Source organism: Salmo salar, chromosome 17 (assembly GCF_965601325.2).
Source record: "Salmo salar chromosome 17, fSalSal1, whole genome shotgun sequence".
NCBI lineage: Eukaryota > Metazoa > Chordata > Actinopteri > Salmoniformes > Salmonidae > Salmo > Salmo salar.
In genome coordinates, this window is record NC_138307.1 from 23,121,412 (window position 1) to 23,148,624 (window position 27,213).

General features: G+C 44.6%; 1 protein-coding gene across 1 annotated transcript in view; it reads right to left on the reverse strand.

Moving 5' to 3' along the window:
* The window catches only part of unc80 (unc-80 homolog (C. elegans)), a 113,272-nt gene that overhangs the window by 32,014 nt on the left and 54,045 nt on the right, over positions 1 to 27,213 (reverse strand). Inside the window, exons 23-50 of the mRNA XM_082963301.1 lie at positions 24,523 to 24,695; positions 23,950 to 24,162; positions 23,605 to 23,740; positions 22,612 to 22,745; positions 22,241 to 22,409; positions 21,576 to 21,779; positions 21,042 to 21,142; positions 19,568 to 19,765; positions 18,926 to 19,033; positions 18,174 to 18,312; positions 17,566 to 17,747; positions 17,221 to 17,352; positions 15,178 to 15,364; positions 14,651 to 14,779; positions 12,051 to 12,194; positions 11,776 to 11,876; positions 11,234 to 11,320; positions 10,791 to 10,974; positions 10,545 to 10,639; positions 10,347 to 10,436; positions 10,111 to 10,212; positions 9,659 to 9,839; positions 8,948 to 9,213; positions 3,183 to 3,317; positions 2,890 to 3,028; positions 719 to 815; positions 415 to 585; positions 72 to 164 (exon numbers count right to left, since the gene is read on the reverse strand). Coding sequence (XP_082819427.1) covers positions 72 to 164; positions 415 to 585; positions 719 to 815; positions 2,890 to 3,028; positions 3,183 to 3,317; positions 8,948 to 9,213; positions 9,659 to 9,839; positions 10,111 to 10,212; positions 10,347 to 10,436; positions 10,545 to 10,639; positions 10,791 to 10,974; positions 11,234 to 11,320; positions 11,776 to 11,876; positions 12,051 to 12,194; positions 14,651 to 14,779; positions 15,178 to 15,364; positions 17,221 to 17,352; positions 17,566 to 17,747; positions 18,174 to 18,312; positions 18,926 to 19,033; positions 19,568 to 19,765; positions 21,042 to 21,142; positions 21,576 to 21,779; positions 22,241 to 22,409; positions 22,612 to 22,745; positions 23,605 to 23,740; positions 23,950 to 24,162; positions 24,523 to 24,695 — 4,090 coding nt within the window. The remainder of the gene's footprint in view (positions 1 to 71; positions 165 to 414; positions 586 to 718; positions 816 to 2,889; positions 3,029 to 3,182; positions 3,318 to 8,947; positions 9,214 to 9,658; positions 9,840 to 10,110; positions 10,213 to 10,346; positions 10,437 to 10,544; positions 10,640 to 10,790; positions 10,975 to 11,233; positions 11,321 to 11,775; positions 11,877 to 12,050; positions 12,195 to 14,650; positions 14,780 to 15,177; positions 15,365 to 17,220; positions 17,353 to 17,565; positions 17,748 to 18,173; positions 18,313 to 18,925; positions 19,034 to 19,567; positions 19,766 to 21,041; positions 21,143 to 21,575; positions 21,780 to 22,240; positions 22,410 to 22,611; positions 22,746 to 23,604; positions 23,741 to 23,949; positions 24,163 to 24,522; positions 24,696 to 27,213) is intronic.

Consider the following 27,213-nt stretch of genomic DNA (forward strand, 5'->3'; position numbering starts at 1 on the left):
TCTGGCCAAAGGTAGTGCATTAGGGGTGACATTTTAGACACAGTCCAGCAGGTGTAAAGGCTACTCCACACCTGGTGTTGGGCCCTCCAGACATGGCGTGGTTGGCAGTCGTGGCACCTTTGTGTCCCTGGTCACAGCGACTCAACTGGGGGGCAGTCATAGGCCTGAGAGGGGTGGGAATGGGAGGGAGGGGAAGGAGGGGTGGAAGATAGCAGAGAAAATGGACAAATGTCACATTCAATTAGGGCTTGGAACATACATTTAGAAAGACATGATGGGCCATATCTGCTTATCAGATGCACGGCTTGTGTGTCGTGTGTGTGTGTGTGTGTGTGTGTGTGTGTGTGTGTGTGTGTGTGTGTGCTGTGTGTGTGTGTGTGTGTGTGTGTGTGTGTGTGTGTGTGTGTGTCTGACCGTGTGAGGGTCTCTGAGCTGTAGAGCAGGGCCTGCAGGGAGGTGGCCAGGGCGGCAATGGCGGCGATCTCGTCCCGCGCTGCCGAGGCTGACTCCATGGTCATGGTGTTGCTCTTCAGCTTCTGGAGAAAACACGGCACCAGGGCCTCCAGCACCATCAGCATCTGTAGGCTGATACCGTGCACACACGCAACGCATAAACACAAACACACACAGAGGAAGATAGGAGAGGGCGTTAGCATTTAGTAAGCCTACTGTACAACGTTGATATACAGGGCTAGCGGTGAGTGATGTGAAAGCACACCTCCTGACAGACTCTGGGGCGTAGGCCACCACCGTCACACACAGCTTGATGGACTCACTGATGGAGAAGGCCAGGTCCTCACTACCATAGCAGAAGTCTGAAACAGAGAGAACCACTGGAATTCATGCTGCAGCACTTTCAGGACCTAAAATATACTATAGGAAGAACATGACCATTATCAGTCAAGTTCTATTGTTTAATATAACTAGGAGAATCCTGACAATGAGAAACTCCAGGTCTTAGTAAGAGTCTATTAACTAGGAGAAACCTGACAATGAGAAACTCCAGGCCTTAGTAAGAGTCTATTAACTAGGAGAATCCTGACAATGAGAAACTCCAGGCCTTAGTAAGAGTCTATTAACTAGGAGAATCCTGACAATGAGAAACTCCAGGCCTTAGTAAGAGTCTATTAACTAGGAGAATCCTGACAATGAGAAACTCCAGGTCTTAGTAAGAGTCTATAACTAGGAGAAACCTGACAATGAGAAACTCCAGGTCTTAGTAAGAGTCTATTAACTAGGAGAAACCTGACAATGAGAAACTCCAGGTCTTAGTAAGAGTCTATTAACTAGGAGAATCCTGACAATGAGAAACTCCAGGCCTTAGTAAGAGTCTATTAACTAGGAGAATCCTGACAATGAGAAACTCCAGGCCTTAGTAAGAGTCTATTAACTAGGAGAATCCTGACAATGAGAAACTCCAGGCCTTAGTAAGAGTCTATTAACTAGGAGAATCCTGACAATGAGAAACTCCAGGCCTTAGTAAGAGTCTATTAACTAGGAGAATCCTGACAATGAGAAACTCCAGGCCTTAGTAAGAGTCTATTAACTAGGAGAATCCTGACAATGAGAAACTCCAGGTCTTAGTAAGAGTCTATTAACTAGGAGAATCCTGACAATGAGAAACTCCAGGTCTTAGTAAGAGTCTATTAACTAGGAGAAACCTGACAATGAGAAACTCCAGGTCTTGGTAAGAGTCTATTAACTAGGAGAAACCTGACAATGAGAAACTCCAGGCCTTAGTAAGAGTCTATTAACTAGGAGAAACCTGACAATGAGAAACTCCAGGTCTTAGTAAGAGTCTATTAACTAGGGGAATCCTGACAATGAGAAACTCCAGGTCTTGGTAAGAGTCTATTAACTAGGAGAATCCTGACAATGAGAAACTCCAGGTCTTAGTAAGAGTCTATTAACTAGGAGAATCCTGACAATGAGAAACTCCAGGTCTTAGTAAGAGTCTATTAACTAGGGGAATCCTGACAATGAGAAACTCCAGGTCTTAGTAAGAGTCTATTAACTAGGAGAATCCTGACAATGAGAAACTCCAGGCCTTAGTAAGAGTCTATTAACTAGGAGAATCCTGACAATGAGAAACTCCAGGCCTTAGTAAGAGTCTATTAACTAGGAGAATCCTGACAATGAGAAACTCCAGGCCTTAGTAAGAGTCTATTAACTAGGAGAATCCTGACAATGAGAAACTCCAGGTCTTAGTAAGAGTCTATTAACTAGGAGAATCCTGACAATGAGAAACTCCAGGTCTTAGTAAGAGTCTATTAACTAGGAGAATCCTGACAATGAGAAACTCCAGGTCTTAGTAAGAGTCTATTAACTAGGAGAATCCTGACAATGAGAAACTCCAGGCCTTAGTAAGAGTCTATTAACTAGGAGAATCCTGACAATGAGAAACTCCAGGCCTTAGTAAGAGTCTATTAACTAGGGGAATCCTGACAATGAGAAACTCCAGGTCTTGGTAAGAGTCTATTAACTATTTATTTATTTTCTGCTGATCAGCTCACGCTGTCATTAAAACAACTCCTCTCTTACTAAAACAATGGGAATCCACGCCAGCAAAACGCTCTGGATAAGAGCGTCTGCTAAATGACTAAAATGTAAATGTAATGTAATGTAGTCAAAGGTAGAACAGTGTAGGGTAAATTGTCCTCTGTAGCTCAGTTGGGAGAGCATGGTGCTTGCAGCGCCAGGATGGTGGGTTCGAATCCTGGAACCATCTGTACGTACAATGTATGCACGCATGACTGTAAGTCGTTTTGGATAGAAGCGTCTGATGAATGGCATACAGGATATTGAACAGGGTGCCATGTCAGACACAACCTCTAATGATATAATAGTCCTGAGTGATGGGACCCAGGGGGGTTGAGGTGGTGGTGTTACCCAGGGATCGTAGGGGTTTCTCAGCCTTGACCAGCTCCAGGGCATCCAGGGTATCACGCGTCTCTCCCTCCAGAGAGACCAGCAGGTCAAACAGGCACTGAGCAGACACCCCCTTAGACAGGCCTGTACTGGTGCACGTCTGGGAGGGAGACACAGTCACATGGTTAGACAACACACGCAGATACGCTCATAAGGGGAGACCTAGTCAGTTGCACAACTGAATGCATTCAACCGAAATGTCTTCCACATTTAACCCTTCTGAATCAGAGAGGTGCTTATGCAAACACACTTACTGTGAACTCCAGCAGTGGGGCCACGCTGGCAAACAGCTGGAGGATGAAGGGTTTACGGTGCAGGATGTAGAACTGTCTGACGCAGAACTCTATCCCCTGTCTCAGCAGTGGGTTACTTTCATAGTCAGCATAGGACTACAACACATTACAGTGGGTTACTTTCATAGTCAGCATAGGACTACAACACATTACAGTGGGTTACTTTCATAGTCAGCATAGGACTACAACACATTACAGTGGGTTTAGGACTACAACACATTACAGTGGGTTACTTTCATAGTCAGCATAGGACTACAACACATTACAGTGGGTTACTTTCATAGTCAGCATAGGACTACAACATATTACAGTGGGTTACTTTCATAGTCAGCATAGGACTATGTCATGACGTTGGCCTGTGGGTAAGGTTTATGACCCCCCCCCCCCCCCCATAAATACCTTTCTCCCTTCCCCTCTCTGACCCTACTGAAGGACTTGAATAGCCTGTGTTAAATATAGAGAGTCTGGGAACATCAAACAAATGGGGAAAGGAACCATATTTTGGTAATAAAACCAGTTGGAAATATGCTTGGGAACGTAATGAGTATGTTGTCATCTGAGACATTATGACTGATGACAGGACGACATAAACTGTACCTGGGAAAGTATACACCCTCTAGTTATCAGAGTCACATGGAATTGTTATGCAATTGAAATGTTTGATATTGAAATTGTTTGTTAGGAGATTAAATGTAATTTTAGCTTCCAAATGAGAGAATTGGGTTTTCATAAGGAAAGTGCCCTGCTTGATCAGTGGCCCACCCCTGTGAAGAGGAGGGGTTATAAACGATGAAACACATCCTTCCCCCCTCTCCACTATATAAGCCTTTGACGAAAAGATAACCACGTTGTTCCAGTACGGGAGGTCTGCAGCCTCTACGTTAGAAGGACACACATGTCAAGTACAGAACTAAGCCAACCTCGGCATGAGCTTTGATGGCGAATGGTATGAACTTTGAGCTTATTCACTACAGAAGTGATACTTCCTAGCCGTTGAGTTAGCAGTAGCCGCTGTAGACGGGGGCTAGGAAAGGACGGGCGACGGATCCAGTCTAACAGACGGACGAAGATACCACCACGTATCCAATTTACCACCAGAGACATTCTTCCGAGTTTACAGGAAGATCTGTTGGCCAACCCGGCCAGCATCTATGACCAATCTACCGAAGCGCAGCTCAGAGTAAATATTTATTGCATTTTCCTTTTCCAAATGGGCGGTAATTTAGAATGCATAAGATAATGTATTTACGATAGCATAGCTGCTGTTTCTTTGTTCCTAAATCTTCCCGCTCTTTCATTCAAGCCCAACCCCCTTTCCTTTGTGTAACCAGCCATCATGTATGACATCATTTGTATTCGGTGTATTTGTAATTCTGTGTGATTAGTTTAGGTATTTAGTAAATAAATAATTAAACCCAATTTTGTATTGCTGATTCAACTTGTTAGCCAGGGTTCGTGAAGATAGCCAAGAATTTACAACTTTCATTATGAGACTGAAAATAAGATAAGGGTTAATATTGACTGCTATCAATGTAAAATATTACTAAGTATTTTAAGAGTTTATTCGGAAGATAACGGCTCTATAAACGTTCTTCCGTGGTGCCCCGACTTTCTAGTTAATTACATTTACATGATTAGCTTAATCAGGTAATATTAATTACAGAGAGAATTTTATAGGTTAGCATGTCATATCACTTAATCCGGCATAGCCAAAGACACGACAACTACAACACATTACAGTGGGTTACTTTCATAGTCAGCATAGGACTACAACACATTACAGTGGGTTACTTTCATAGTCAGCATAGGACTACAACACATTACAGTGGGTTTAGGACTACAACACATTACAGTGGGTTACTTTCATAGTCACCATAGGACTACAACACATTACAGTGGGTTTAGGACTACAACACATTACAGTGTGTTTAGGACTACAACACATTACAGTGGGTTTAGGACTACAACACATTACAGTGGGTTTAGGACTACAACACATTACAGTGTGTTTAGGACTACAACACATTACAGTGGGTTTAGGACTACAACACATTACAGGGAGTAATCATATGAGCTTGTAAGGAGGCATGTCATACTGCAACACCATGTTTAGGCCCAATTCAGAATGCATTGTGGGATTTGGGCTGTAATCTCTGTGGCCTCCTAGAGCTAGGTTGAAGCAGCATCTTGGCATCAGCATTTATGTATTTGTATTTTAAATATTTATTTACTGTGTATTTAAGTATTTTCAAATAATGTGGCCGAATCAACTACTTCTATTTGAAGTATTTAAATAATTTTCTATAAATACTAAATACTATAGAAGCAAGACCATGTAATGCTTTGTAGGTTAGCAGTAAAACCTTGAAATCAGGTGTAGAAGCCACTGTGCATCTACATCTGCATTGCTTGCTGTTTGGGGTTTTAGGCTGTGTTTCTGTACAGCACTTTGTGACATCAGCTGATGTAAGAAGGCTTTATAAATACATTTGATTGATTGATTACTACCCAGCCTAGTTGAGCCCACGGGAAGTCTGGAGGATGTCATAGTGTCCATCAACATCGCTCCAACGGGTGACAGCAAAGACAACACAGAGCACCCCTTAATGTGGCCGACAGTAGAGCCATCGCCGCCCAGCTACGCTGCTACAGTGGTTACGTGGTTACGTGGTTACAGTGGTTACGTGGTTACAGTGGTTACGTGGTTAAGGTGGTTACGTGGTTACAGTGGTTACGTGGTTACAGTGGTTACAGTGGTTATGTGGTTACAGTGGTTACGTGGTTACAGTGGTTACGTGGTTACAGTGGTTACGTGGTTAAGGTGGTTACGTGGTTACAGTGGTTACGTGGTTACAGTGGTTACGTGGTTACAGTGGTTACAGTGGTTAAGGTGGTTACGTGGTTACAGTGGTTACGTGGTTACGTGGTTACGTGGTTACAGTGGTTACGTGGTTACAGTGGTTACAGTGTTAAGGTGGTTACGTGGTTACAGTGGTTACGTGGTTACAGTGGTTACGTGGTTACAGTGGTTACAGTGGTTATGTGGTTACAGTGGTTACAGTGGTTACGTGGTTACAGTGGTTACGTGGTTACAGTGGTTACGTGGTTACAGTGGTTACGTGGTTAAGGTGGTTACGTGGTTACAGTGGTTACGTGGTTACAGTGGTTACGTGGTTACAGTGGTTACGTGGTTAAAGTGGTTACGGAGCTGCGCTTGATTCCAGTCAGAGCAGCCCAACAGTCACACAAAATAGTAGGAAACAGCAGGCATTTAGATCAGGAGGTTTTTCTATGAGAAATTAAATAAACCCAGACAAATAACGTGACAACAACTAATGTCAATATTAAACACAAATAACGTGACAACAACTAATGTCAATATTAAACACAAATAACGTGACGACAACTAATGTCAATATTAAACACAAATAACGTGACAACAACTAATGTCAATATTAAACACAAATAACGTGACAACAACTAATGTCAATATTAAACACAAATAACGTGACGACAACTAATGTCAATATTAAACACAAATAACGTGACAACAACTAATGTCAATATTAAACACAAATAACGTGACGACAACTAATGTCAATATTAAACACAAATAACGTGACAACAACTAATGTCAATATTAAACACAAATAAGGTGACGACAACTAATGTCAATATTAAACACAAATAACGTGACAACAACTAATGTCAATATTAAACACAAATAAGGTGACGACAACTAATGTCAATATTAAACACAAATAACGTGACAACAACTAATGTCAATATTAAACACAAATAACGTGACAACAACTAATGTCAATATTAAACACAAATAACGTGACAACAACTAATGTCAATATTAAACACAAATAACGTGACAACAACTAATGTCAATATTAAACACAAATAACGTGACGACAACTAATGTCAATATTAAACACAAATAAGGTGACGACAACTAATGTCAATATTAAACACAAATAACGTGACGACAACTAATGTCAATATTAAACACAAATAACGTGACGACAACTAATGTCAATATTAAACAACAACTAATGTCAATATTAAACACAAATAACGTGACGACAACTAATGTCAATATTAAACACAAATAACGTGACAACAACTAATGTCAATATTAAACACAAATAACGTGACGACAACTAATGTCAATATTAAACACAAATAACGTGACAACAACTAATGTCAATATTAAACACAAATAAGGTGACGACAACTAATGTCAATATTAAACACAAATAACGTGACAACAACTAATGTCAATATTAAACACAAATAACGTGACGACAACTAATGTCAATATTAAACACAAATAACGTGACAACAACTAATGTCAATATTAAACACAAATAACGTGACAACAACTAATGTCAATATTAAACACAAATAACGTGACAACAACTAATGTCAATATTAAACACAAATAACGTGACAACAACTAATGTCAATATTAAACACAAATAACGTGACGACAACTAATGTCAATATTAAACACAAATAACGTGACAACAACTAATGTCAATATTAAACACAAATAACGTGACAACAACTAATGTCAATATTAAACACAAATAACGTGACAACAACTAATGTCAATATTAAACACAAATAAGGTGAAACCACTTAATATCAATATCGCCAACATAGTTGATGTCCTGCCTTTCACACCATGGCACCCATGTGAATGTTTCTCTCATCACAACCTGTTAGGAGGATTCTGTGTGGGCCCTTTCAGAGGCCACTGGAGGTAGAGGACTCAATCAAATGTTACATAGAAGAGTATATCAACGCTTAGTAAGAAACATGGCCTATTATATAGGGTTCAATGCTATACATGTTTTCAAATCCTGTGATTTAAATGAGCAATGCCCATTGAGTTGTCAGCAGCACAATTTCCCAGATCAAGACTAAATAAATCCAGCTGCATTTGGCATTGACCTGCACTGCTCTCTGTGTAAGTCTTCCATTATGTAGCACCGAAGAGTTCCATTGTCAACATATTGACCATGCGTTGCTAGTGGCTATAACGGTCTGCTCCCAGGCTTCAACTCAACTGTAACCTGACCCAGCCCAGCCTGACCCAGCCCAGCCTGACCCAGCCCGTGTTTCTGTAAGTCACTGCTATATTATGTAGTGAGACTGACTCACAGAAAGGGGATGCCTTGTCAGTTGCACAACTGAATGCATTCAACCAATGTGTGTTCTGCATTTGATGCAACCCCTCTGAACCAGAGATGTGCGGGGGGCTGCCCTAATCGACGTCATCGGTGCCTGGGAAGCAGTTGTTGATGTTGGGGGTTAACTGCCTTGCTCAAGAGCAGAACGGCACAATTGTCCACCTTGCCGGCTCGGGGATTCAAACCAGCGACCTTTCGGTTACTGTTCCAACGCTCTTAACCACAAGGCTACCTGCCTCCCGCCGCACCGCTCACAATGACGACAGTTTGTGAGAACATTCGGGCAGTGGTTGGCATGGTGCCAAGGTTGCATTGAAGTCCAGTTATGTGACTTCTTCCTGTAATGGTTGGGGTTAGGATTTAGGGAGGCTACATTTATCCTAGATCTCTAACCTTTAACCCCAGCAGGTGGATGAAGTAGCACCATGAAACTGATCTAAGATTAGTTCCACATTTTCAGCTTCTAATAGAGAACAACAACCTGCTGGACCTGTAAACTGATCCTAGCTCTGTACTACCTACCTGCAGCATGGTGGGGAGGAGCCACTGGTATCCACTCAGGGAGAACAGGTGGTTGAAGTGGACGGCTGTGTTGATGGCAGTAGCCGTGTACTGCCTGAGGAGGGCGCTGTCCTCGGGGTGCAGCAGCAGGGCGCCGTTGAACACGTTCAGGAAGAGCATGATCTCGTCCCCCCACGGGTACTCACTGGGCATGCCCAGAAACATCTCTTCTAGTAGTTTGATCCACAGGACTTTGTGGAGAGTGTCCAGGCCGAAGAGCTCCTTGCCTGGGAAGAAGATGGCACAATATGGGGCTAACTCACTATGGAAGCCTCTTTGCAATGAAGACTTTTTGAAACATCTAGCGTTCATACTTCCCAAGTGTTGGTAGACTTTTGTTTTGTGATCTGTGTTGTCTAGTTTGAAGATGCACCATAGATATACAACATAGTACAGTACTTTATTGTATTACATCTTCATTTTAAAATGCAACTCATCTCCAGGGTTGGGGTCAATTCCTTTTCAGTTCCAGTCAATTCAGAAAGTAAACCAAATTCCAATTCCAAGTTGTCCTCATTGAAAAGCATTGAAGAGAATTGGAATTGGAATTTCAGTGTACTTCCTGAACTGACCGGAATTAAAATGGAATTGACCCCAACTCTGATCATCTCTCTTCATTGTCTTGTTTGTTCACTCAGGTACCATTCAAGATAGGGTCCACTCCAGTCTTACCCTGTGGCTCGCTGAAGAGAGAGAACTCTCCGTCGATGGCCGTGCGGGGGAAGGAGGGCAGGCGGAGCAGGTCTTCTTGGAGCATGGACACATGGGACTGTTTGTGGATGGCCGGCATGTTCTGGGTCAGGGAGATGAGGAATAGAACACGGCCCACCTCCTCCAGTTTACGGGAAAACACCTAGGGAGAGAGGGGAGGGAAAGGGGGGAGGGAGAGATAGGAGGGGACACAAGTACGCACAAGAGGCTGAGACAGGCACCAGTAAAGATATGGACAGACAAACAGAAGGTCACACTTCTCAAACGGTTAAAGCCACAGTTGGGAGATTTTTAGTCATTTATACTGTGTGTACTCTTTGGTGTAGTGCACAAATTGCAGAGTGTGGCTTTAACTGTGAGTTTTAAACCTGAAACAAAACACACTACTAACACACACTGCACACCTGCTGTACCTGTTTCTGAATGAGTTCCTGTCCTTTCTCTGGCAGCATGTGGACCAGGTTGAGCTGGGGAGACACAGACCTCCTGAACGGATAGATGTCCCTCACAAAGGTCTGAGGTTGAGGAAGACAGTCAGAAAGCACATTATGTAGTCGCTGATGGAGAAGACACGCTCATGGTCATTCTAGACATCTACACATAACCTCACAGTTCATAACACCGCTTGGAAATGGATGGGAATTCCAACCTTGGAATAGTGAATGAGGTTCCAGCGCTTGTCCATGAGGAAGTAGTGTGCCGACCGAGACTCGGGAATGTTGAAGAACTCCAAACACTCCTGTTAGGGAAGAGAGAGGCCAACGAATTGGGGATGACTTCAGTGTATCCCTAAGAATGTTCTGTCATGATCTGTAGAATGCAGATGAACTCTATGATGAGAAGTTACCTTGAGCAAGGCTTCAAACTGAGTGTCTTCATGTACAGGCAACTGGGTAGGAATGTCACACTCATTCTGCCCGTGCACTACCAGGGTCTTGGTTCCTGCAAGGACATACATGATTTACTATATTACCCACATGTAACAGTCAACATTATACTATACAACACAGTCAAATGACTGGGCTCCCATTGGCATCCAGTGACCTTTACCTGGCAGGGATGACCTTTTGGTAACCTTTAAAATGGCCTTTACCTGGCATGGATGCAGTGACCAGCAGCTTGACCTCACACTGCTCCTTCTTCATGGTCTGTTTGAGGTCCTTGAAGAAGAGCCCCTCCACGTAGCCCACCACCTCCCACAGGAAGGTCAGCGTGGCCGAGATGGCATCCATACCCCACTCACACGGAGTACGCACAAAGTACATAATCAGCCCCACCTAGGGGTAGCGAGAAAGGGAGGGAAAGCGAGAGAGAGAGAGAGAGACAGGCGAATGGGGTACAGACAGAGAGAGACAGACAGAGACCGGGAGAGAGAGAGAGAGAGAGAGAGAGAGAGAGAGAGAGAGAGAGAGAGAGAGAGAGAGAGAGAGAGAGAGAGAGAAGTAGAGGGGGAAGAGAGAGATCTTGATTAATCTTGTCATCAGATTGATCAATACTGCTACTGTCTGATATACATTGACTGATGTCTTGTCTCACCAGGTAGTTGAAGAGGATGTGAGAGGTCTGGGCCGGGAGGTCACCGATGTTCATCAACAGCTTCCTCAGCATGTACATCAGCTCATCCTGATACACATAGAAACATGTGTCAATTCAAACTCAACAGAAAAACACATAAACAACATGAGGGGTTGTGTTCAGTGGGGGGAAAAAGCAGGTAACATCGCGGTCAACCTTAAACAACCTTAACCCAATACATGAAGAAGGTGATACAAACCGAAACATCTGTGTACAACTTTTCCCCTGCCTGCTGTAAAAAGCATGAAAAAAAACATGAAAAAAGAAAAAGTAACTTTTAAAGTTCTGTCTCATAATTTCTTTTTGTGTAAGAACCACCTGTCATTTTTTGTATTTAGTATAGAGAAAATGTTTTGAAATGTTTTGAAACAGGGAGGTAGTCTACTAACAACAGATTTTGTCCATAACAACATAGATCGAACAACATACTGAAGAGAGGCAGGATTCTATTGGTCCTATCATATGAGACTGCAGAGTATGTTGATGGACAACGGCTGCTCTACCTGTCGATTGCTAACGGTGAGCTTCTCCAGGAAGTGCCTGAGCACCAGGGCGGGGTCTTCGATCAGACAGTTCCACAGGATATGCTGGGCCACTGCACTCACTGCAGGATCATGGTAAATGGATCATAAGAAAATGATCATGAGTTTTATCAGGACAGACCGAAACATTGCTTTTCTATTTTATGTATTCTGTTCTCATCCTCTCCCTCCCTCCCTCTCTCCCTCCGTCTCTCTAGTACAGTACATGACAGATTGTGTTGAGCGATGCCACCCACCTGCCACACCGTCCTCTCGCACCTCCCCGTCCTCCATCAGGTGCACTATGGGTAAGACGGCAGCACAGATGCATGCTGGGAAGACGGCCTGGGGAGGCTGCAGCATGTGATGAGTGGGTGTGTGCTCCGTAGTGTTCTCCTCATCTAGTAGACAAGAACAACCCATGAGTCACTACCACCTTATTCTACTGTAGTTAGGAAGGTGTTCTGCTGTAGTTAGGAAGGTATTCTACTGTAGTTAGGAAGGTGTTCTACTGTAGTTAGGAAGCTGTTCTACTGCAGTTAGGAAGGTGTTCTACTGCAGTTAGGAAGGTGTTCTACTGTAGTTAGGAAGGTGTTCTACTGTAGTTAGGAAGGTGTTCTACTGTAGTTAGGAAGGTGTTCTACTGTAGTTAGGAAGATGTTCTACTGTAGTTAGGAAGGTGTTCTACTGCAGTTAGGAAGGTGTTCTAATGTAGTTAGGAAGGTGTTCTACTGTAGTTAGGAAGCTATTCTACTGTAGTAAGGAAGCTATTCTACTGTAGTTAGGAAGGTGTTCTACTGTAGTTAGGAAGGTGTTCTACTGTAGTTAGGAAGGTGTTCTACTGTAGTTAGGAAGGTGTTCTACTGTAGTTAGGAAGGTATTCTACTGTAGTTAGGAAGGTGTTCTACTGTAGTTAGGAAGCTGTTCTACTGTAGTTAGGAAGGTGTTCTACTGCAGTTAGGAAGGTGTTCTACTGTAGTTAGGAAGGTGTTCTACTGTAGTTAGGAAGGTGTTCTACTGTAGTTAGGAAGGTGTTCTACTGTAGTTAGGAAGATGTTCTACTGTAGTTAGGAAGCTATTCTACTGTAGTTAGGAAGCTATTCTACTGTAGTTAGGAAGGTGTTCTACTGTAGTTAGGAAGGTATTCTACTGTAGTTACGAAGGTGTTCTACTGTAGTTAGGAAGGTGTTCTACTGTAGTTAGGAAGGTGTTCTACTGTAGTTAGGAAGGTATTCTACTGTAGTTACGAAGGTGTTCTACTGTAGTTAGGAAGCTATTCTACTGTAGTTAGGAAGGTGTTCTACTGTAGTTAGGAAGGTGTTCTACTGTAGTTAGGAAGGTGTTCTACTGCAGTTAGGAAGGTGTTCTACTGTAGTTAGGAAGCTGTTCTACTGTAGTTAGGAAGGTGTTCTACTGTAGTTAGGAAGGTGTTCTACTGTAGTTAGGAAGCTGTTCTACTGTAGTTAGGAAGGTGTTCTGCTGTAGTTAGGAAGGTGTTCTACTGTAGTTAGGAAGGTGTTCTGCTGTAGTTAGGAAGGTGTTCTACTGTAGTTAGGAAGGTGTTCTACTGTAGTTAGGAAGGTGTTCTACTGTAGTTAGGAAGGTGTTCTACTGTAGTTAGGAAGGTGTTCTAATGTAGTTAGGAAGGTGTTCTACTGCAGTTAGGAAGGTGTTCTACTGTAGTTAGGAAGGTGTTCTACTGTAGTTAGGAAGGTGTTCTACTGTAGTTAGGAAGGTGTTCTGCTGTAGTTAGGAAGGTGTTCTGCTGTAGTTAGGAAGGTGTTCTGCTGTAGTTAGGAAGGTGTTCTACTGTAGTTAGGAAGGTGTTCTACTGTAGTTAGGAAGCTGTTCTACTGTAGTTAGGAAGGTGTTCTACTGTAGTTAGGAAGGTGTTCTACTGTAGTTAGGAAGGTGTTCTAATGTAGTTAGGAAGGTGTTCTACTGCAGTTAGGAAGGTGTTCTAATGTAGTTAGGAAGCTGTTTACATTTACATTTAAGTAATTTAGCAGACGCTCTTATCCAGAGCGACTTACAAATTGGTGGATTCACCTTATGATATCCAGTGGAACAACCACTTTACAATAGTGCATCTATGTTCTGCTGTAGTTAGGAAGCTGTTCTACTGTAGTTAGGAAGCTGTTCTACTGTAGTTAGGAAGGTGTTCTACTGTAGTTAGGAAGGTGTTCTACTGTAGTTAGGAAGGTGTTCTACTGTAGTTAGGAAGGTGTTCTACTGCAGTTAGGAAGGTGTTCTACTGTAGTTAGGAAGGTGTTCTACTGTAGTTAGGAAGCTGTTCTACTGTAGTTAGGAAGCTGTTCTACTGTAGTTAGGAAGGTGTTCTACTGTAGTTAGGAAGCTGTTCTACTGTAGTTAGGAAGGTGTTCTACTGTAGTTAGGAAGGTGTTCTACTGTAGTTAGGAAGGTGTTCTGCTGTAATTAGGAAGGTGTTCTGCTGTAGTTAGGAAGGTGTTCTGCTGTAGTTAGGAAGGTGTTCTACTGTAGTTAGGAAGGTGTTCTACTGTAGTTAGGAAGGTGTTCTGCTGTAGTTAGGAAGGTGTTCTGCTGTAGTTAGGAAGTTAAAGGTTACCATATGTACAAGCTCTGTGTCAAGGCATCATTTTATCATCGTGCTTTTATCAGATATTATCAGGTGAGGATTTGCTTTCCTATTCCTCGCCATGTGACTTGAATCTGACCAGCGTTCAAAATACCATTCTGACATCTATACTAGCATGCCACTTAGAATGAAGCAATGTACTAGCCATGCATTCTATGTGGGATCCTAATATGGATACTGGAACATGACGCCTACAAGTGAGTGGGCATGTGTGTGGTTGCCACGGTAACACAGTCTTACCCTCGGCGCTGACCACGGAGCGGACTGACCACACGGAGCCGCGGCGGAAGGAGTAGTTCCTGTGAGAGTTACTGGAGGTGCAGGACGGAGTGACGGACATGCGGCGAGACGCCAGGTTGACCTCTTCTTCTGCTGGCGGGGAGGAGAGGGTTCAGAGTCAGTCGCAACATGAAACTACCAGTGGCTGGCTGACTGACTGCATTATTCAAGGTGTATTACAACTAAGCACAGTAGTTGTGGACTCGATGGTAGGGCCGTTATCTGGGGTGTGGGCAACAGTATAAGCTTGTTGTTTTTGTTATTTTTGAAGAGGGCTGAAGCACTCTCAGAAAACCTAAATACATAGGTTCTTGGTTTATTGTTAGATGTTCAGTTCAGTTAGTGCTTCTCCAAACTACGTCAGAATCAGTGGTTTCCTGAATGGGACAGGGGCTGTATCACTTGAATTAACACCTCAAATCAATAACAAATATTTAGAAAATGAAAAAAGAGAGATGTCTCCAGCACTCCATGGCTGTCCCACCCACCTTCCTCCTCCTGCTCGGGCGGCGGGCTGCAGGTGGGTTCGTAGCAGGCCTCCTGGGCCACGGGGATGGCTGTGATGATGCTGGCCTCGCGCCCAAGACGCCGCTTCTCCTCCTCCTGCTGCAGGTTCTTCAGGATGTGCTCAGCACGTTGGTGGGAGCGCGACACGGCCCGCGCCGAGAAAGACTTCTGTAAGAGGTGGTGTGTGTGTGTGCATTTGTGTAGAAAAGGTTGTGGGTGTGTGTGGAGGGTGGACGTGGGGGAGGACGTATGTGTGTGTGTTGGCCGTGTGTATGAGGTGGGGGAGACAAAGGACAAACAGAGACACACAGAGGCTCAGGGAAGGGGACTGTGGGATAGGCTCATTCTCAGGGGGTCCTGTTTATAGTACAATTACAATACTGGCATCTGGTGAACATTTGGTAATGTAAACTTTTTCTCTTCCTGACAGTTATATATGGATGACACATGCCATTATATTCTCCTGATAAGACTGGAAACATTATTAGGGTTTATTATGGTTGTAGATTAGGGTTGTAACTTTCCCAAATTGTACATTTCCGGAATCTTGAGGAAAAAGCCGGAATCCTGGGGATTCTGGGAAATTGAACTACATTTTGCAACCCTAGATCAGCTACACCATGCACAGGTATCAATTATTTACCATTGTAAATAGTTGTCAGTAAAACTTACTATGTGCAAATCCATCAGGAGAGTATATCCAGTGCAAAAGCTCATTTGAGCATTGTAACCGGCACCAACAGAGATATCACAGTGGATGTTTGATAGAGTGACGTGAAAATGTTGACGTTTGAACAATTACAAAATGGCCGTCACTGGCCATGCATAGTATATACATGCAAAATGACCAATGCATGCAGCTTTCCCAAAAGAAGCCCGGTCATTACAGTACATAAAACATGGAGTGGCTTGTATAAGATGCATGTATCCAGAATGGCCCGTACGAGGCCCCCTAGTATAGCACCTCCCCCTAGGTCTTAATGTTTGGGGAGAGTCAGACAACCCAGCAGGCAAAACTGGTTGCAATGACGTCGTTATGACGTCTTTTAATGACGTCATGCATGGTCTGCTTGTATACTGGTTGTATAATGGACAATGTGTTAAACTTATCTGACCAGATAACAATCAAAATATAACGTCTTTCCAATGACGCATTCATTTCGTCATGAAAAGTACGTTTTTACCTGCTTGTAACAGAGATCAGTTGGTTGTAATCTGGTAATATGATGTCTTCTCAACCAGAAAACCAGTTTACAATGAGAACATGACATTATTAAGACCCCATGTGCCAAACTTTTGCCCGCTGGAAATGGACAGACATCTCTTTGAATTTTGTCTCATTCAGTCATCAAAAGATGAACTCAGTTTCCCATGATGCACCCAAACAAGCATCCGTACATAAATAACAACTTACTATGGAATAGATTGATTGAATAAATGTGGGGAACTAAAAACAAAGACAATTGATAGATTGATAAATAACAGACAGGACTATTGTACTCAGACAGTACAATGACCAGTCTAGAGCTGATCTAGTATTGAATGACAAGTGATCTGAATACATCGTTTTTTGGTTTTCATGCTAGACAACAACAAAAAAGCATAGCAACACAAAGAAATTAAGCCAAAAAGTGTCATGGCCGACTATCAATTTAGTAGCATAATATTGTACTGTTTATCAGTCCTCTAAAGCTTATTTCCTGGTGCCATAGCGAACACAAGGAATAAATACACTGGGATAACAGTACCAAGTGTTACCATAACAGTTGTAGCATAATGGGTCAGTTGTAGCATTAGTAAGGTCAGTAAAAAAGATGCACCTCCACATCCCAATTCAATTAACAGTGTTATGTCCATGTAATTCAATATACATGCACCAATACTGTACACCACAACAGACTTAAAATGTCAGAAAAATGTGTACTTTGGTTTATAGTAAAAATTGGTCAACCATTAGGCTCATTGTAAATTCTGGAAGTATCTGCTGATTGGACAGTAATCCAGGCAGCAGGGGCGGGACTTACAGAGTTGTCCTCGTTGATTGGGTCTTGGACGCTGCCAGTGTTGGAGGGTACCCAGGGCGGGTCAAACATGGGCACACAGGGCATGCCCAGGATAGGTGAGGGCAGGGTGAAGTTGATGCTGGGCGGAGGGATCTAAAAGATAGAGAATTATATAGAGGATTAGTTAATGAGAAAATGATTCAACAAAGCAAGAGACTTAGCAAGAGGCCGACACTTTAGAGTCAAGATCATTTATGTAAATAATGAAAAGCAACAGGACTCAGAATAGAACCTTGGGGGACACCTGTTGTCAACTCCTCATTTTGACTAACAGTTGTTGTATTAGAGGCTGCAGTTCTACTGCACCTTGAAGATCTGCTGGGCACCCTCCTCCATGCGCGGCCACACCTGGTAGCGGAAGCGCCACAGCGTGTAGAACTTGAACACCGAGTTGATGCGCTGGCTCGCCTCAGCGTGCTGGAACTCAGCCATCATCATCTCTGTCACCGCGTCGGGCACCTTCACCGCACACAGCAAGAACATGGCAGCTGGGGAGTGGTGAGAGGACGGGGGTTAGAGAGAGAGAGGTAAAGTGAGGCGGGGTGAGAGAGAAAGTGGGGATGGACAGAGATATACAGAGTGAGTGAGAGAGAGAGAGAGAGCGAGAGAGAGAGAGAGGGAAAAAGAGAGAGAGACAAAGAGAGAGAGAGAGAGAGAGAGACTAAGAGAGAGAGAGAGAGAGTAGAGAGACAGAAAGATGTGGTGACCAAAAAAATATACTACATTTTAAACTCTTCCATTTATCTTTAGACTGGAGGCAAAGCAGTGAGCACAGATTCAGAGTTTGGAGTGGAGCCCAGAATATCTCTCCAGAATAGGCTTGGAATAACTCTAGTTTAGTGACATTAAAGATACATTTTTTAAAACAGAAACCCTGCTATCCGTGACAGTCACCCACAGTTCTCTGTAGTCACCTGCAGCGGCAGCCATATGCTCGTCCACACTCAGCAGGAGCTCCCAGGCTGCAGGCTGGACGTCCGCGTACATGTCCTCTGTCAGGATGGGCGCCGCCTTGATCAGCAGTGACAGAGGAGCTGGGGACAGGCTCATCACCTGAGGGGAGAGGCCACAGCAAGCAAGGGTTAGCATTAGCATGCTGGTGGAGATCTGATAGAATTGCTAGTGTGGGCATATAGCTTGTATAGCATGCTAGGGACAGAGGGGCCAGAGACAGGCTCATCACCTGAAGGGAAAGGCCATAGACCACAGACAGCCAGGGTTAGCATTAGCATGCTAGTGGACATACCATTGCTGCTGTAGGCCTATACCTTGTATTAGTATGGTATTGCATGGTGCTGCAATATATTTGAGTTGGCTGAGAGGGCCGTAGCAAGTGAGCATGCTACTTCAGTAGTAGAATTAGAGATGATGTGTTTGAGTGGGCAGAAGCGTGTGGGCGTGGGGTGAGGACATCTTGGCATGTGGTTGGCATCTTGCTCTAGATAAACAAGCATGTGGCGACACAGTGGCATCTGTTGACACGCCGCTTCAGACAGACGGACGGACAGACAGGCTGACAGACAGACAGTCAGGCTGACGGACAGAGACACACACAGGCTGACGGACGGATAGACAGACTACCAAACAGACAGACGGACAGACAGACGCTCTGGCACACGCTATGGCTATCAGGGCATGTGTTGGCATGAGGGCTGTAGGTGGGCACCTGGTTGCGGATGTACTTGAGCATGCCCGTGTCCTTCTTGCCCTCGGTGTTGGAGTCTTTGGGGCGTCTCTTCATAGACGGGGTCCTCAGACATGACTTGTCTGACCACTGGAGACACAAAGAGAGGAAGACATTGGAAAATACAAGTCACTTCAGTATCATCAAACCACTCCACATCACATCACTTCAATACATGTGCGCTGCCATGTTGTGTTGCTACCATGTTGTTGTCTTGTCATGTTGTGTTGCTACAATGCTGTGCTGTCATGTGCTGCTGCCATGCTATGTTGTCTTGTAGGTCTCTCTTTATGTAGTGTTGTGGTGTCTCTCTTATCGTGATGTGTGTTTTGACCTACATTTTATTTTTTATTTTTAATCCCAGCCCCCGTCCCCGCAGGAGGCCTTTTGCCTTCTGGTAGGCCGTCATTGTAAATAAGAATTAGTTCTTAACTGACATGCCTAGTTAGATATAGGTTAAATAAAACATATAAAACATTCCATTTCACTACACATCACTTCAATACATTTAAATTCACACCACATCACTTCAATACATTTAAATTCACACCACATCACTTCAATACATTTAAATTCACACCACATCACTTCAGTACATTTCAGTCCATTCCTCTCTGCGCCCACCTCCTTGTTTTTCTTGGACCGGCTACTGATGTTCCCTGCACTGTCTTCTCTCAGGCTGTCCACTGTCTCCCCGTAGAGCAGCTTGATGGCACGCACCAGGCGGGCACAGGAGCGGCTGTGGTGCTGGTAGCAGCGTGGGTGGCAGAACTCCACGTGGGTACAGATGAAACTCTGCTGGTTGCACAGCAGAATCATGATCTACAGAGGAAGACCACAGAGAGAGCAACAGTTATACAGGATGAATGGGCTTGATGAGGGCTATAAAGCTAGCATATTGCATGTGTGGACAGGTGAATGGGCTTGATGAGGGAAATGTGCTAGCATATTGCATGTGTGGTCAGGTGAATGGGGTTGATGAGGGAAATGTGCTAGCATATTGCATGTGTGGTCAGGTGAATGGGGTTGATGAGGGAAATATGCTAGCATATTGCATGTGTGGTCAGGTGAATGGGGTTGATGAGGGAAATGTGCTAGCTTTATAGCATGTGTGGTCAGGTGAATGGGCTTGATGAGGGCAATGTGCTAGCATATTGCATGTGTGGTCAGGTGAATGGGGTTGCTGAGGGCAATGTGCTAGCTTTATAGCGTGTGTGGTCAGGTGAATGGGCTTGATGAGGGAAATGTGCTAGCTTTATAGCATGTGTGGTCAGGTGAATGGGCTTGATGAGGGAAATGTGCTAGCTTTATAGCATGTGTGGTCAGGTGAATGGGCTTGATGAGGGCAATGTGCTAGCTTTATAGCATGTGTGGTCAGGTGAATGGGGTTGATGAGGGCAATGTGCTAGCTTTATAGCGTGTGTGGTCAGGTGAATGGGCTTGATGAGGGCTATAAAGCTAGCATATTGCATGTGTGGTTAGGTGAATGGGGTTGATGAGGGCAATGTGCTAGCTTTATAGCATGTGTGGTCAGGTGAATGGGGTTGATGAGGGAAATGTGCTAGCATATTGCATGTGTGGTCAGGTGAATGGGGTTGATGAGGGCAATGTGCTAGCTTTATAGCATGTGTGGTCAGGTGAATGGGGTTGATGAGGGCAATGTGCTAGCTTTATAGCATGTGTGGTCAGGTGAATGGGCTTGATGAGGGCAATGTGCTAGCTTTATAGCATGTGTGGTCAGGTGAATGGGGTTGATGAGGGCAATGTGCTAGCTTTATAGCATGTGTGGTCAGGTGAATGGGGTTGATGAGGGCAATGTGCTAGCTTTATAGCATGTGTATACAGGTGAATGGGCTTGATGAGGGCAATGTGCTAGCTTTATAGCATGTGTATACAGGTGAATGGGGTTGATGCGGGAAATGTGCTAGCTTTATAGCATGTGTATACAGGTGAATGGGGTTGATGAGGGAAATGTGCTAGCTTTATAGCATGTGTGGTCAGGTGAATGCACTGTACAGGTCACAAACAAGTATGCTAAGTTGAATGCACACATGTAGGTATGCATGTAAAAGTACGCATACACACACACAGCACCTACATGTAGCCAGGACATGTTACGGTGGTAGTTGTCCTCTCCTCCGCCGGTGCCTCCTGAACCCTCCGGCTCAATACTGGGTTCACTGGTGCTCCATGGACTTCCTGTGATGTCACAACACACAACAATACTGTATCAGTTTAATTCATTGACTCTCCTCGTGGAAATCCGTTATTTTGCATCTCCCATCAAACAAACAACGTTCGTCTATGAGCTAACTACCCAAAGGGGACAGATGACAATGAATACTATACATCACATTTTGATACAGAGTTGTTAAATGACAGGTGACTACTATGACTGAGTAGTAGGCAAATAGGGCTCCATAGGGCTCTGGCCAAAAGTATTGCACTATATCGGGTTTAGGGTGCCTACATCTGTGATTAGAATAGATAATGATCAGATGATCTATTAGTTTAGATCTATGTATGGGTGGCAGTAGAAGTTGTCACCAGATCAGATCTTATTCACCCACCTAATGGTCAAGGTTCGGATATGGGGTTGGGAATCTGAGATCAGTGGTTACTGTGTTGTTACCTATATCAGTGACAGTGTCCCTGCTCTGGGACAGCAGTCCCTCCTCGTTCTCTGACTCTGAGTCTTGGCGGGACATCTTGGTGCTCTTCAGGCTGCCGGCCCGGCGGATGGAAGACAGAGAGCCCCCCTTCTTCACCCTGAAACTCCTGGCCCCCTTGATCTGCAGCAGGCGAGAGCCCCCGGCACGACTCTTCCTGATGGGAGCTGGACGGGCAGAATTCAAAAGGTTAGTCCGCAATCTCACTGGGTTTATGAAGTCCCATACTACACTGGGTTTAAAACATCTTGGTAACACTATACAAGGCAAACACACATACAGGGCCGGATTACTGAACGGACACGTAGGGCATGTGCCCTGGGGCCACCAACCTCCATGGGGCACACAACCCATTTTTTGGGGTTTGGGGGAGGTTGTGGGCCCCCCAGATAGCATATGATAACAACATGTGCAGAATTGCAGGAAATTAGCTAACAGATAGAAACAACTTCTCATAACCTCATGACAAAATATGTAGAATAGCATTATAAAACTATTTTTTTATAATTAAATGTTTCTTAATGAAAAAATATGGCCGTTTTTTCAATTTCCTGAAAAGTTTCTGTTTCAGAGATTTTCATCTGACACTGACCCTTATGACACGGCCAACTTAGCAGAACTCAATTACCCAGAGGCTCCTGGGCCTTCTTGTCGTCGCAGGCCGTGTCCGACTTGAGTGTGTGGCTGCTGCTGTTCAGAGAGTCGTGGCCGTCCTCGTCGTCTAGGATACCGGCAAAGCTGATCTTCCTCTCATAACGGTGCTCAGGGTCCAGCCTCAATCGACAGCTCTCCAAATCCTACAAACACACACAACGCAGACATACACACACGGATGGACACACACACGAACACATGGACACACACACACACGGACAGACATATACGAACAGACAGACACACAAATATGCACGAACACACACACACACCAATTGATTTATAGGGATATGATTGCATTAGAGTAGTGAGTAAGTGTCAAGTAAGTGAAGTTCTCCTACTGACCACTTGGGGCTCTGTGCGTGGCCGGGGGAGGCAGGGGAATGTCTCTCTGAGAAATGTGGTGATCTCCAGCAGCAACTGGCAGGCGGCCATCTTGAGAGCGAAAGGACAGCCACATTTTGTTGGGTTGACTGTATCTGGGGATGGATATTTTGGGTCAAAATTTGGCTTAACCTATAAGAGTCGAAGAGGGGGGGTTCTACTAAGCTATATGGAATTGTTTTTAGAAGGTCATACCAAGGATCATTTTGCTATTTGAATTTTAAGACCCCTTGAAGTATAAAAAAATTTATAAAACAATTATTTAATGAACGTTTTTATTTGGCCTTACTGCTATTAGCCCATACAAACGCATTGAATAACAGATTCACTACATGGAACAACAGATAGTCCCCCCCCAAAAATCAGAAGGAAGCTGGTTCTGAAGTATCTGTCCTATATCTGAACATTGTTTTGGCACTAAACAGTCTCCATATACAGTATACCTCCATTCATATTTTCAACTGGTACCAAGGGACCTCCAGACAAGTCTTGTGAGGGCAGCAAAACAACCGCCATGTTCGTATTATTTCCACAGAGGGGTCATAGTGTGTAGACCTAACTGTTCGGACGCTACAGACAGAAGTTGGCAGATGGGCTATACCGACTTCAGACGAGTCCAAAGAAGCTTGTGGGGGTCATAAAGCTTGTTCGTGAGAGTCTCGTCTTTCCAAACTGTTCGGACGCTATAGACGATTTTGCGAGAAGACCAATTTTCGGGATGCCTCATGGTCTGACAAACAACACTCTAGCTCTGTCACTTTTCACGACAGACATCGGCGGATGTGGTGGATTGAATGGACAAAAACACATATCTCTAGCTTAAAATGACAGGTTTCTATGGGGATTTGCTATTATGCTAATTTAAAGGGATAGTTTACTCAAAATACAAATTAACAAGATTCTTCTGTGAACCACATTTCCCTTTAAGGTGACTTTTCCTTTTCTATGGCTTACTGTCGTCTAAGTAGTCCTCCTCCTCATCCTCCTTTCTCAATCTTCGCTTGGTCTCCTCGTCATAGATGAAACCCAGGATGTTGGCAGGACTCTCGCTGTCTGAGTGGCACAGCTCACTGAGACGCGTACCAATGGCCTGGGAGAGGAAGACCAGAGACACGCCCGCATGCGAGCGTGCGCACACACACACACACACACACACACACACACACACACACACACACACACACACACACACACACACACACACACACACACACACACACTATTAGCGCCTATCTTCATACACAATCTCGGTCAGTAGAATCATTTGATAGTTGGTCATCCCATCAGAAGGTCACTCACATCTCCCCATTGACAGAAGTGCTTGGCTGCATTCCACTGGAGCTTCTGGTTCCTCTTGTTTCCCACCACGGGCGAGCGTCCCCGAGACAGACCCCGCTTGGTGATGTTCACGTGGTGACCCTTCATCCACTCGGGCCAGTTGCCACGGTTACAACGGTGGACGAAGCGGGCACACTCCAGGAACAGGGAGGCTCTGGCAACCACGGGAGCTTCCTGTCGGACACCAGGAAGTACAATAACGTCCAGTCAGATCCCTGAAATCTTATTTCAATCAATCCCATACTGCAATATTTACACATTTTTCCCTCTGTCAAGTAACATTCCAGAACGGTCGAGTCTAGTAAAAAATACTTATTACTACCTGGTAGACTCCCCTCACAGGAGTATACAGCAGTTGATTGATCATTGATTCATTGAATAAGATGTGCTAGTATTGGAACAGATGAAATATGTGGGAAGGCTGGGGAATCCAGAGGACAGGATTGAAAAACACTGAATTAAACAAAGACAATGTGTAAACATTCACATGACTGGTTTGATTTAACTCCACCCTGAGACTACAGTGTAACTGACCAGGTCGAGCGCAGCGGCCAGGATGGATGCGTCAGGGATGGTGCCTGGCTCGCAGCAGTTCAACAGGAACTGGAAGCGTTTCATGCCCTGGCGGATGGCGGCCAGGTTCACCACGTTCTTGTTCTTCATGGCCTCCTGGCTGGCTGCCAGGCGCTCCTGGAACCCCTGGGGCCCTGGTGGAGGAGGAAGGGAGCGGGAGAGAGAGAGGGGGAGGGGAGATGAGGTTTGGGAAGGATGGGGAAGGGTAGAGAAGAGAGAAAGAGAAAGAGAGGAGGGGAGAGGGAGAGGGGGGATAGGGGGAGAACACCGATAGATAGAGAGAGGGAGGAGGGAGGGAGGCGGTGGAAGAGGGGAAGGAGGAGGGGAGGGATAGGAGGATAGGAGGAGAAGAGAGAGAGAGCAAGAGGAAGGAGGAGGGAGGAAGTGATGGGGGAGAACACCGATAGATAGAGAGGGAGGGGGGCGGAGGAAGAGGGGAAGGAGGAGGGGAGGGAGGAAGTGATGGGGGAGAACAGAGAGAGAGAAACAGTAGTAACAGAAAAAAAGAGGTGAGTAGGGCAGACTAGGGCCATCTGGGGCCTGGACCTCTATTCTACAGCATAACTAGAGCCTGGAGGTTTTTCTGACCATCTGATCTAACCAGGAAAAACTCAGGGCTCTGGGCATTATCTTTGCGAGTGCTGGCATGAATGACACACCCATATAGCAACATGATCACACAAAAGAACGAGAGAACAGACTGCCCATAGAACATAGCATGATTAGGTCATGTCTGAATCCATTGAATGAAAAGCACCATCGAGCCACTTAACAAACGAAGCTGGAGAGAAAGATGGACACACGGTCATTAAGCTAGAAAATGTGCAACATTCAACAAATATGATGACTTGATTGTAACTCTTCATGGTAATATTTCTTGATTTTGTGGGTTTCTATCCATAATGGGATAAGTGGTTCAACGAAGACAAGACAGTTACAGCACCATGTGCCCCACATGTTGTGTTTAAAGTCCCACTCTCTACCCCTCGTCTATCCCCCTCTCCTCTTCCCTGTCTTGTCCCTCTCTCCCTCCTTCTCCCTGTCCCTCTACCTGTCTTGTCCCTCTCTCCCTCCTTCTCTCTCTCCCTGTCTTGTCCCTCTCTCCCTCCTTCTCCCAGTCCCTCTACCTGTCTTGTCCCTCTCTCCCTCCTTCTCCTGGTCCCTTTACCTGTCTCTCATATCCATGGGGACATTGGACATGGAGGTGTCCGTATATGGCTAGATTGTGCCGTGCTAGCAGAAGGACCATGGAGCTTCCTCTGGCCAGGAGAAGAGCTCAACATGGCTGCCATTAAACAGGGATGGAACAGACCCCGGGGACAAAAAACACCCAATGGGTTATAATAAGGGCCTGTCGGTGTGGGCACTGGGCAGAGGTGACAAGGGACTGTCCAGTGAGCTAAAAGATGGGCATTTGCTTAAAAAGCTGATGGTTACTATAACTTCTGGAGATGTCCCCACGTTAGGGTATCATGTATGTGTCTAGGTTATCATATATGAGTCTAGGGCATCATGTATGAGCCTAGGACATCATGTATGAGTCTAGGATATCATGTATGAGTCTAGGGTATCATGTATGAGCCTAGGGTATCATGTATGAGTCTAGGGAATCATGTATGAGTCTAGGGCATCATGTATCAGTCTAGGGTATCATGTATCAGCCTAGGGTATCATGTATCAGCCTAGGGTATCATGTATGAGTCTAGGGTATCATGTATGAGCCTAGGGCATCATGTATGAGTCTAGGGTATCATGTATCAGTCTAGGGCATCATGTATCAGTCTAGGGCATCATGTATCAGTCTAGGGTATCATGTATGAGTCTAGGCTATCATGTATGAGTCTAGGGCATCATGTATGAGTCTAGGGCATCATGTATCAGTCTAGGGCATCATGTATCAGTCTAGGGCATCATGTATCAGTCTAGGGCATCATGTATGAGCCTAGGGCATCATGTATGAGCCTAGGGTATCATGTATCAGTCTAGGGTATCATGTATGAGTCTAGGGTATCATGTATGAGTCTAGAGCATCATGTATGAGTCTAGGGTATCATGTATCAGTCTAGGGCATCATGTATGAGCCTAGGGCATCATGTATGAGCCTAGGGCATCATGTATGAGTCTAGGGTATCATGTATCAGTCTAGGGCATCATGTATCAGTCTAGGGCATCATGTATCAGTCTAGGGTATCATGTATGAGTCTAGGGCATCATGTTTGAGTCTAGGCTATCATGTATGAGTCTAGGGCATCATGTATCAGTCTAGGGCATCATGTATCAGTCTAGGGCATCATGTATCAGTCTAGGGCATCATGTATCAGTCTAGGGTATCATGTTTTAGTCTAGGGCATCATGTATGAGTCTAGGGCATCATGTATCAGTCTAGGGCATCATGTATCAGTCTAGGGTATCATGTATTAGTCTAGGGCATCATGTATGAGTCTAGGGCATCATGTTTTAGTCTAGGCTATCATGTATGAGTCTAGGGCATAATTTATGAGTCTAGGGCATCATGTATGAGCCTAGGGCATCATGTATGAGCCTAGGGCATCATGTATCAGTCTAGGGTATCATGTATGAGCCTAGGGCATCATGTATGAGTCTAGGGCATCATGTATCAGTCTAGGGTATCATGTATGAGTCTAGGGAATC